Raw genomic sequence first — 12,049 nt, forward strand, 5'->3', positions numbered from 1 at the left:
CCTGCTTCCTGAACAGTTGACCAAACATGACCTTCCGGGGGTAAAATGGTTTAGAACCGTTCAGTTCCTCCTGAACGGTTAAGCAAACCTCAATTATATGGTTCTATATGAAATATACGTTTTTGGGGGGGGTTTTTATACCAAAAGTAAACTTTGCCCAATCGTTATCTTAAGCCTATCATACGGCCGGTCACTTGGGTGCCGAGTGTCCAAACCATGTCAAACCCTGGCTGCCGGAAGCAAAGACCCCTACTGTGCAAGCCTTACGTTTCCTATTCCTTTTGCCCTGTATTAAAGTGACGGTGAACCTTTTTATTTTTAGTTTTTACGCTTAGGTTTGCTTTATTGCTTTCTGCCGTGGGCCGCAGATCCTTGCTGTATCTCACGCCAGCCTCCGATGTATTTTCTTCATTTGGAAGCCGCCATAGGCTGTAACAATGTGTTCTGATTGACCTTTAACTGAAAACATCCATTTTTCTGTAGCCGTGCCACGGCTTCTAAATAGCTTCTTTATGCTGTGGATGTGAAATATTTGAGGGTTTGCCGCTCGCCCAATTTTCAGCTCACACCATTAAGTCCTGTAACCCACGGGCAGGTCGTTTAGGAAACGCTCTTTCACGGCGCCTGACGTGCTCCAGCAATCCCTGCGAGAAAAAAAAAGCCTTGTTGAATTCAATTTGGCCGCTTGGCTGTAGAAGCCACTGTCTCCAGCTCCTGTCTGCCGAGCGCCGTGTGCACGATTATTGCATTTACCGTTTACTAAACATACGTGTGTATTCAATTCACATCGCTCGCCTGATCACAGATTCTGCTGCTCCCGGGAGGCTTTCCAGTAAGTCAACAAACTCTATGCACTGGGGTTACCTTTCAGGCAGCGTCCTGAACAGTTATATTTCCTGCGTACCCAGACAAGGACGCACAGTTATCTGCTGTAAATATGATGTATATTATACTTTACTTTGCAAATGCATACCTCCCAAGTGTCCTTATTTAGAATGGAAAGTCTGTTTAGGATCCAGAATCCTCTGACCTCTAGGAGCTCCATAGTGTTTGAGTATGAGTGGTGGTGATTGATGTGTGATGATCTACTGGCTCATTCTCCTGGCAGCTATGTGGGGGGGGGGGGGGGGTCATTTGATCTCACATGAATGCTGAATTGGGAAGAGTGATCAGGTAAGTTGATCAAGGCGTGCTTGAGTAATGCGTGTTTTGAGTGAGTATACGGTGTGTGTGTGTTAGTACTGGCTGAGAGTGATACGTGTTTGAGTTTATTTTGGCGCAGTTGGCAGTGCTCGGTATGGTTGATCAGTGGGTTTGCGTTTTCTCTCCATGTGGCAAAAGCGGTCAGTAGCAGAGTGTGTGCTAGCCGGACTGAGAGTAGTCGGAGTGTTTTCATCAGTGTGGTTAAGAGTGCTCTGTATGTTTGTGTTAATCTGGAGTGCATAATCATTGCGATTCTGATATCCATATGGAGACAACAGATTCTGTGGCACTGGACATCTACCGAAACATACATTGGATTTCTCCTGAATATTTGAACTTTTATTTGCCACCTCAGGCATTTAATTCATCTAGAATGTCTTAACCCTTTCGCACGCTGTCATGCACACGGCTAGAAGAGTCACGGATGCCGGGTTACCTTGGTTTCTTGTTTGTGCTTTTCTGGATGATACAAAGACTAAACAAATCATCTAATTTTGGGAGCCTATTTATTTATTTCCCCCCTCCCACGCTGCGTTCCATCCCTTGAATTTCCAATTCTCGTATGTATTATGCATTTATAACGACAAACTGTTTTGTATTGCATCCACTATAGGTTTGCTGGGATGGGTAATCTTCTTAAGGTGCTTACCAGGGAAATTGAAAACTATCCACATTTTTTCCTGGACTTCGAAAGTAAGTTCAACGAGTGAATTTAACAAAGACTAAAAACTTCTCTCCTGCTTTTCTCCTGGGCTGAACTGACGAGCTGACACGCCACCGTGGATCAAACACGTAACCTTTGCACTGGATGTGGCCACATGCCTGCATGTTTCTGAAAAGTCTCACCCACTTAGCACTTCTCTTTCTCTCCTCCTTTTCTGTTTTTCAGGAACCAAATGGGAAATCTTTTAAAAGTTCTCACTTGCACAGAGCTTGATCAGGGGCCAAACTTTTTCCTTGACTTTGAAAGTGAGCAAAACCTCTTGCTTGGCTTTGATTTCTTCTCTAACTCTCTAGCTGCATGCACTCCTTTTTAAGATTTGCAGACAATCAAAATTAATTTGTTGTGGGGCTCGTTAACATGGTTTCAATATAATATCTAAAACAAATAATTAATTCCACACCAACTTCATTAAGAGCATAGAAAATGCCATTGGTTTTCAAACCATTCCTCAAGGATCACTTATGGTCTAAGGCAGGACTTTTTTGAAGGCATCTCAATGATGCGTTATGCATGGCCAGCCTAGCTATAGCATGGTCTAGCGGGTGATACAAAATTTTTCATATTATTTAGTGAGAGACGCCCTAGTTCCTTGCTAGCTACCTAACTTTTTTACCTTCTTTATAGAAAGGTATAGACCTCTCAAGATAATCATGCTGACTTATTGGATACTCCACGCATGTACCAATCCCTGATTTTTAACTATTCGTACATTTAGTTGTTCCTTGAGGACTGGTTTGGCATGTACTGGCATATCCTACTTACAAAACAGTTGGGGAAAGACCCTCAAGACCAATATCGTTGTGGTTGTCATAACCGGTCAGTGATAAGAACTCATGAGCAGGTGTCCACTGGTGGCATCGGTCCTTATCACTGACTATTGTTATGTTACTGTAGACAATGACCAAAGGGTTTATGATCTACTTTGACTCTATATTTGGGTTGTTGCAAATCTGAATCAAATCTGATGCATGCCTTTTTGGCAGACGAGATCCATCAAATGGTTCCTGTCTGCCATCAAATTCTTTTTGTGCGCAAACTAAAATCTATCCGCATGTCTTACTAATGTTGCAAACGTGTTTCCAGGTGTCTGTGTGATTTCTTAGATATTCACTGTTTTTGTTTTAAATAAACGTTGTATTGTTTCGAGTAGAATTAATCCATTATTCCTCGCAATTAATGTTGTTTTTTTTTGTTTTTTTTTTACATTTTATACATTTATAATTGGGTTGATTTTATAATCCTTTAAAAGGACCGCTTTCTTCTCGAGCCCTGGCTAATATGAAGTTTAATTTGCTTTGAAAAACAATTATTATTTGACAAGCGTGCAATATGTTTGCTTCGCAGTAGTTTAAATCCTCTTGGATTTCTCTAAAACGTAAGACAGTTTTTAGTTTTTTTTTTTAATTTTCTGTCTTTTACATTTTTGATCTCTTGAGTATCACCCAGCATGCTCATTGGGAACGCTTCTTGCATGAAATTTCTAACAAATGTGCATGCGTAACACCTTTCGCTGTAATGTATCAATGTGAATTTGAGAAAAGTATTGCGGTATTTCAAATTCTGTTTCGTTTTCGTTGAAATAGTTCGGTCTCTACTCCGTGTGCATCTGATGACCACAACCATAAACACATTTATTTCGTCTGAAGGGATATTATTTCCATAAAACAAATCTCAGTATTGTAGAAAAATGAAAGGGGCCATGTCTAAGTTCAACCTTTACATTACATATAATGTTAATCCAATACAAGGGGGGTTATTCACTAAAGGGAGAGCTGACAGGATAGTCCCATCCCTGAGGAGCTTCGGATGCATGGTGTATATTAAAATCAGCAACATCACTTCAAAGTCTCCTTACGCGTTGAATTATGTATTCAGTGTGCTCGGCCCTTCTTGCTGGAGGAGTCCTACAGTGTTGGCCCTTCGTAATGAATATTGAAGTGTGGGTGTATAAAACACAACTCTCCTGCTAACTCTCCCTTTTGTGAGTAGCCCTCAAGATCGGGGAAGGGGTAATTCACTAGAGAGGTGCTCCTGATCCTATCTATACTTTTAACCTGTTGACATGCCTGTCGATGGGCGAGAGATCTCCACCTTGGCTTTTGCCGCTGCTTCTTTATTATGATGTCTTGTTCCGACGCCCACCATCCAGAATATCCCCGAAATGGTGCTGGACGCACGGATCTCTTGCTTATGAAGGAAAGATGGTAGCATATTGTGAAAACGCTATAAGGCAGAAGCAGTTTTATCCTTACTGTAACACCGGTTCTAGATAGATTGCAGATTTTTCTGTTTGTATAGAAGGCCTTTTTGATACAAGACCTTAAAGACATTAGAATATACTTTTTTTTTTTTTTATTTGATTAGCAACGATAAGAGACTTCTGTTGTTTGGAAATGATTACAACGGGGAAAATACTGGTAAATGATCACTATTGAAGTTCTAGTAAAAGAAGAAAGAGATTGTTAGACATATGCGTAGCCTTACCCAATAAAAGTTAAGAAAACATTGAAAGGCTGATAATGTTATGTATATTCATTCCTCTGTAATCAAATGTACTCTTTCTCTGAATAGGCCTTTCTGGTCACAGTTGAAATTCTTGGCACTAGTACACAGAGGTGTTTTGACAATGTTACCTGAGAGGAGCCGTCAAAATGCGCGAATTGTTCAGAGTCTGGCATCTACTGCCAAGATGTTTTTAAATGGAATTAAATAGGACTGTCCTTTAAGGCCGCTCGAGTGCCAATATCGCTTGCCCTCATATTATATTTAATTTGCATGTTGTTTTTATTTGGAGTGGTTCTGATTTGCACGTATATAAACACAGACTTGCAGAAAAATAACACCGCTTTCATAAATCATGGCAGACTAGCTCCTCTATACCAATCCAGTCATTTATGTATGTGCGCTGGTTAAGACTAGCGATATAGGCGGTTGTTCCCCTGCCAAGAGTATATCGTTTCTGAAAATTATTTGTTCAGGTATTTGGCGACCTGGGGTTCCCCTCTTAGAACACTGAACGTTTTTAGAGGGACTAATCCTTTTTTTGCGAGATGGAAACATATTTTCAGGAGCGCACACATAAAAAAAAAAAAAAAAGCACCGCATTAAAACAAAACCACAACCATGGCCCAGTTAACCTACTTGGTTTTTATGGTTTTGTCTGCCGTTTATCCCCTTCAGTCCCCTATGGACGTACCGGTACGTCCTGCCCTTCTTGCCCCTGACAGCAGGAGATGGCATCGCCGGCTTTCTGCTGTCCGACCTGAACGAAAGCCCCAAAAATTTTTCAACGCCGATCGTTTAATTCTCTTCCAGGTCACGTTACTGCTGACATCAGCTGGAAGGTCATCGAAGGACAGGATATCCTGTCCTCCGATGAGGCACAAAAAATACATAAATACCCAAAATACATTACTAAAATTATTTTAAAAAACAAAGTGAGCTAAGTGATGTCATTGTGGCATTAAAAAAAGTGTATGTATGTATGTATATATATGTGTGTGTGTGTGTGTATGTATGTATGTATGTGTGTATATGTATATATATATGTATATATATATATATGTATATATATATATATGTATATATGTATATATATATATATAAAAATTACACACAAAATAAATAAAATAAAAAAAATATTAAAAAGAATATTAAAAAAAAAAACCCTACATCCCATTGCCTTAACACATCTACCCAGTATAACCCTTCTGCCCCCCATTCACAACCCCCAAACCTGTTAAGCCATAAGCATAAAAATTCTACAAATAATGTACATCTTATAGTATGTTCCCTATAAGTGCTGGGAAAATCAGTACACCTGAATTGATAAACTTGCAGGGGATTTTCTATCACTTTACCTAATTTTGTGAGAATTCAGAGGGAAAATGAATCTGAATTTTTTTTTTTTCTTCACATTTTCACTAGTTTTTTTTCAGCTAACCATCTAACTATGGTATCAAAAGAAAGAGCTCTATCTCTACTTGAAAAAACAATATATAGTTTACATGGGTACACTATTCACAGGAAAAATGAATAATCGCTCAACTGACAGCGCAAAAATGTCAAAATTGCTCCGGGACTTGAGGTACCAAAAACCCCTGGGATTGAAGGGGTTAAGGCCAAGGTGTTTTGTGTCCCTCAAGTCCTGGAGTTGGACATTGCTGGAATGGTAATGCAAAGCCTATCACAGCACACACTTGGAGTCTAGTATGCCAGCAACATCATCCTAGACACTTGAAATTGTTCTTAAATAATGTAGAGGCAGTTCAGAATGTAATGTCCACCGGTATTGTTATGAAATACATTGTCTGCTTTCTGTTTTCTTTAAAGACGCTCAGCCTACTGATGGAGAAAGAGAAGTATGGAACCAGGTCAATGCAGTTTTGCAAGACTCAGAAAGTATTCTTTCAGACCTCCAAGCTTACAAAGGAGCCGGACAAGAAATAAGAGATGTATGTGCCAAATAACTCCATTAAGTACTAAATAACTACGGGTCCATCTACCAGCTAGTGTGAGGTGTATATATATATATACCTCACACTAGCTGGTAGATGGTGTGAGGTAAATATATATATATATATATATATATATATATATATATATATATATATATATATATATATATATATATATTTATGATAGACTGCCTAAAAATATCTGACAATACATGTAGTATTTGGAAATAGGGTTTGAAAGAAAATGCAGCATCAGAACATTGTCTTGTTACACCAGTACTATGGAACCAGCTGAAGCTGTAGAAATAAGAATTTCAAATATCTACTCTAGATAGTCCTAGGTTATTTTTAAAGGGCATTAAGTATTACTAAAACATTATGTGGTTTTGTTCTATAGTGGTTTTATTTTTGATTCTCTTCAGGCAATACAAAATCCAAATGATATTCAGCTTCAGGAAAAGGCGTGGAATTCTGTGTGCCCTCTAGTTGTGAGACTGAAAAGGTTTTATGAATTTTCTTTAAGACTTGGTAAGTAAACCTGTTAGATTTTTATGTGGGATACTTTTCAGTGGCTAATGTGTGTGGAGGCCTAATGGAAAACGGGCTAGTTCTCTGCTCTTGTATTGTGAAGACTGGGCCTGGCAGCCATTTTTGTTTGCTTTGGTTATCAGTTAAAATAAAATTTGGTTATCTACCCATTTAAACAAATTTCAGCATTATCATTTTCTTAAAGTTTTTGTGCACACTATTAGTACTTGTCTGGCAGACCAAAATTTTTGATCTCACTGACTTAACCACTTAAGAACCGGGCTTTTTTTTTTTTTTGTACCCTTTCTGACCCTGAGTGTCTGCAGGGTTTGCGCTTAGCTGTAATTTTCTTTCTCATTTAGTATACCCATGCAAATTATATATTTTTTTCAGGACAAGAAGGGCTTTGTTTAGATACCTTTATTTTGATAATTTCAACTATGATGAAATTGGATGAAAAATGGTGAAAAATTAAAAAAAATACTTTTATTTGAAAAATCATCTACAAAGACCTAATGAAAAAACTGTTACATAGATTCTAATATTTGTCCTTCGTTAAGAAAAAACTTTTTTTTTCTTTTCAAAATACAAGTACCATATTGCTATGTCAAGTCCATTTTTCAAATCTTATCATTCTGTACCCATGTCCTATTTGGGACATCTTTATAGCCGGCCAATTTAATTTACCCCCTTCATGTCATATATTTTTGAAAACTAAACACCCTAGGGTATTTTGAATAATGGTATTTTAACACTTTACATGCACTAATTTTCCTGCGTAACTCTTTCCTCTCTTCTTTCATTAATCAGTGTCAATCTGGGTGATCAAGACTGAGCTATTCTATTGTTTACCATAAGTTTAAGTCAGGGTGTTTGTCTAGTACATTGGGCTAAGATAACAGAGCTTGAAAAAATACCCATTGCCAAAATACATCTGAAAATTATCCAAACTAGAAGCATTTAAAAAATTAATTTGCAAACTTATTTTTAAAATGCTAAATGTTCTAGAACATTTTGGTGCATGTTCCCATTTAACCTAAGTTTATGGCAGCCCTGTTCCTTTGTGGTTGTCCATTAGATAAATGTTCCATGCATCAGTCATAGCCTTTTTTGATTGAGAAATTTGCCATATGTTTTTCGTTTAAACTATTGGTCCATTAGGATACTTCCCATTTGATGTTGGATATATATATGTAATGGAAATATCGTATAGCAAATTGATGACTTGTTCGTGGAATCTGACGCTCTCCCTCAACAATACACGTTATTTGCAAAATTATGTACATTTTATTTTATTTTTATTCTGTTTTCCTCACAGAGAAAGCTTTACAGAGTCTCTTGGAATCCTTAACCTGTCCACCATACACTCCTACACAGCATTTAGAGAGGGAGCAGGCCCTTGCTAAGGAGTTTGCGGAAATACTGCATTTTACCCTTCGCTTTGATGAACTTAAGGTAATTGTAACAAAATGCGTGCATGGACATCTAACGTGTAAAAACAGTATTTGTCGCTTACTCATTTACCGTTTTGTTTAGATGAGAAATCCAGCAATTCAAAACGACTTCAGCTATTACAGGAGAACTATAAGTCGTAACAGGATAAACAACATGCATGTGAGTATATCAGCCGCTGGCCTTGGACATTGCGGCTAATTTATTGGTTCTTCCATAGTTATTATTTCTTAGAATTGAGTTATGTATCAAAGATGAAAAGCGTGGAAAGTACTTGCGACAGATCTTCAAAAAAAAAAATTCTTAAAAAGCAACTAGAATATAAAAAGTTCTCTGTGCGGTGGCGGTTACCGAGAAGGGTCACGTTCTCTGTCACAGTTGTATAATGAATTGCCTGTTGAAAGTAAAAGGCTTAGAGATTTGTGAACTAAACCAAATGTAATGGCTCTGGAAAACTGGAGACAAATTGAGCAGATTTAATTTCCTGGCCCTCACCTTACACTTTTAGAGTCTATTGGCAATTGTATACAGTACCCCATCCCCTATAGGGACCCTGTCACTGGAATAGTGTTTAATGTGTATGTTGAGCGGAAAAAAATAAAAATGACCTATACCTATATATTTGGAATATATACCCCAAATCGGATAATGTGTTCTAACTTGATTGGCTGTATTCTACTATGATGTAAATCAGTTAGTAATGTGCGTGATGTCACGCCTGATGTCGCCAGCTGTTCAGCATATGATCAATATGTTTGTATGTAACATAGCTGTATATACATTGTGCTTTTATGGGCTTGAACAAGAACAGATTTTCACCAAACAAGGGCTTAGAGTGGTCTATTATGGCTGTTGAAAGCCAACCCAAGCTCCACCCATTTAACCCTTTCTACTTGTATGTGTTTTTCACTCCAACAAAAACATTTTCACACTTTTTTTAATACTTGGTACACTAGTGTTGTGTGTTTAGGGTTTCCTGTAGTATAAATCCACTCCAGTTCTTCAGGAATTGAGTGGGGTTCTATTAACCCCTTCACGACACAGCCTGTACATGTACGGGCTCGCAATGCATTGTCCTTAATGGATTTAAGGACAACCCGTTAACCCTTAAGGGGTTAATACTAGATAATTGTCACATGGAATGTTGTTGATTTAACACTGTTTATTATTTTATCCCTTCTTTACAGTTAGACATTGAGAACGAAGTTAACAATGAAATGGCCAATCGAATGTCTCTGTTTTATGCGGAGGCTACACCAATGCTGAAGACTCTTAGTAATTCCACAACCAACTTTGTGTCTGATGTGAGTTCATCTCTTGGACGGGGAAGCGTTCTGACAGTGACCCATAAGGAAAAAGTAATAGAAAGTGTCTTTTATATTTTGTAGAATAAAACCTTACCCATCGAAAATACGACGGATTGCTTGAGTACAATGGCCAGTGTATGTAAAGTCATGCTGGAAACACCGTAAGTTTATTTTATATATTTTTATATATTTTTAGTTTATTTGCAATTTTCTTTGTTTTCATATATGAAAAATGTAACCCCCAAATTGCTTTACGAACGTAAAAAACAAAACCAATGCAATACAATGGTCCATTTTATAGCAGCAGTGATTTATGTGGAGATGGCCAGCAAAATGTTATTAGCAAAAGCCTTATAACAAAAAAATACACTGGGACACTTGTTTTTGCTCTCAATGTTTTATAGACTAGATCCTGATCTATTTTAACCCATTCAGAGGTCCTGCTTCAATGTGTGTTTGTCTTCAATTTTTATTTTTTTTTTATTCCACAGAGAATACAGAAGTCGGTTTACCAGTGATGACACTCTCATGTTCTGTATGAGAGTAATGGTTGGTGTTATAATTCTTTACGACCACGTGCACCCCGTTGGCGCATTCTGCAAGACGTCCAAGATCGATGTAAGAAGCCAGTGTGAATGCCTCTGCGTGTATTGATAGCCTAACAATGTGTGATCAATTTAATCTACTGACTTCAAGAGTGAAAAAATTATATTCCAGCCCGCTTCAGCACCCAAGTAACGTAACTTGTCATTTGGCTGACATTTTAACATGGAAGTCCCATGGGGAACTCTGATTAAGTGAAACGCTAAAAAAGTGTGTTTTCGGCCAGTAAACTTCTTTTATTTGTTGAAATTGGTCACCAGTGTAGTTAGTTGTGACATTTTGGGGGACTTTCCCTGGTCAAACACAAGACTGAGTTGATGCTAATGAAGTCTATTTGGCCTTCATTAGTAAGGCTGTATTATAACGACTTGGCCTACACTAACAGGCCTGGAACACATACTAATAGTAAGACTCCTTCAGAAACTTCAGGTCAAAATTAATATAATACTCCATGTTGACATAGGGTCAAATTTAGGTAAATAATCTATTTTATATTGTAATAACATTTAAATTAAACACACCCACTCACATTATACTTTGTGTGGCTTTCGTCTGATACAGTATGGCTCATTTCAGCAAAAGTTTTAATTAGGATTGTAAGATTTTTCTTTTAAGGTTGATTGTTGGAAAGATATATTCTAGGCCTGTATATTATGGGAGTTCATAAACAAGTAATGTTCTTTCCTCCAGATGAAGGGTTGTATAAAAGTTTTGAAGGAGCAGCCCCCAGAGTCTATGGAAGGCCTTTTAAATGCACTCAGGTACAGTAATACAAAATATATATATTTTGGTACATATGTGTATACAAAAACAAATTATTACAGAGAACATCCATTTGTCAATACATTTTGTGTATATAATAGACAGTTGTGATCACATAACGTGGCATTTTTTTTTCTTTTTTCGAGCTTTACCTATCCATACCATCAATAGCATTTTGGTAAATTAAAAGCACAAAGACAGATGGGAGACCAAAATATATATGCGAAAAATATGGACATTTTAATTAAATAGACACACACACACTATAAGGACAAAAGTATTGGGGCACCTGGCCATTACACCCACAGGAACTTTTGACATCACATTCCAAATACATAGACATTAATATGTAGTTGCTCCCCCCCCGCCGCAGCTATAACAGCTTTTCCACACCAAACTCATGCAACCATGTCTCTGCAGAATTGTTTTAATTTCAGTTCAGTGAAGAGTGCTGCATAGGTGGGCTTTTCTGTTAGTGGTCTTGCATTGCAGAGATGTCTGAGCTGTCAACCTATGATATCCAAAAGGTCGACGAGAAGTACCAAGTATCGGTGATCTTTGACTACAGTCAAATTTCTGCTGTCTCGCAAATGACGCCTATGGGTGTCCTATAGCCCACTTTTTGCATGAATACAAAAATGTTTTAGGGGAGTGCCCACTCTCACTCTTTGAGTCTTTATCATTCCAGGTTTACCACTAAGCACCTGAATGACGAGTCAACTTCGAAACAAGTCCGGGCTATGCTTCAGTAAAATCCTACGAGTATAGAGGATTCTTTTACTGACCTCAGAAGATGTATATGTTTACATAATTTAATACAGATTTGATGTTAATACTTATGTGTATTTACATAGCCATTACCTTACTGTCATTGAAACGTAGACTTGTATCCTTAACTTTAACCTGACTGATTTAGCACAAACTGCATTTATTTCCACCCATTATATCTGATTTGCAAAATGAACGGGAGGAATTCCCTTTTTTTTGCTTGTTTTTTTTTGTATTTTTGTGTA

The 12,049-nt window shown here is 37.7% G+C and overlaps 1 protein-coding gene across 2 annotated transcripts; it reads left to right on the plus strand.

Moving 5' to 3' along the window:
* The first annotated feature begins 1,826 nt into the window (after nt 1–1,826).
* LOC149288342 (CYFIP-related Rac1 interactor A) lies at nt 1,827–11,788 on the plus strand. 2 transcript variants are annotated; one of them, XM_089491854.1, is made up of 10 exons: nt 1,827–1,896; nt 6,260–6,381; nt 6,807–6,912; nt 8,231–8,367; nt 8,449–8,526; nt 9,552–9,668; nt 9,753–9,832; nt 10,163–10,289; nt 10,965–11,035; nt 11,725–11,788. In XM_089491854.1, the coding sequence occupies exons 1-10, from the start codon at nt 1,827–1,829 to the stop codon at nt 11,786–11,788; spliced, it is 972 nt and encodes a 323-aa protein (XP_089347980.1). The 2 variants fall into 2 exon arrangements, with proteins under 2 accessions (XP_089347980.1, XP_089347978.1); XM_089491852.1 differs by lacking the exon at nt 1,827–1,896 and adding an exon at nt 2,100–2,172.
* Nucleotides 11,789–12,049: the final 261 nt, after the last annotated feature.

The sequence above is a fragment of the Sceloporus occidentalis genome, unplaced genomic scaffold (assembly GCF_023333645.1).
Source record: "Sceloporus occidentalis isolate IW3139 unplaced genomic scaffold, rSceOcc1.0.p SCAF_52, whole genome shotgun sequence".
Taxonomy (NCBI): Eukaryota; Metazoa; Chordata; class Lepidosauria; order Squamata; family Phrynosomatidae; genus Sceloporus; species Sceloporus occidentalis.

Excerpts from the sequence above, each read along its gene's own strand:
- LOC149288342 (XM_089491852.1), top strand. The coding sequence starts at position 2,100 with ATGGGAAATCTTTTAAAAGTTCTCACTTGCACAGAGCTTGATCAGGGG. Across the intron at positions 8,527-9,551 it reads ACAGGATAAACAACATGCAT|TTAGACATTGAGAACGAAGT; the intron begins GTGAGTATATCA and ends CCTTCTTTACAG. Across the intron at positions 9,669-9,752 it reads CAACCAACTTTGTGTCTGAT|AATAAAACCTTACCCATCGA; the intron begins GTGAGTTCATCT and ends TATATTTTGTAG.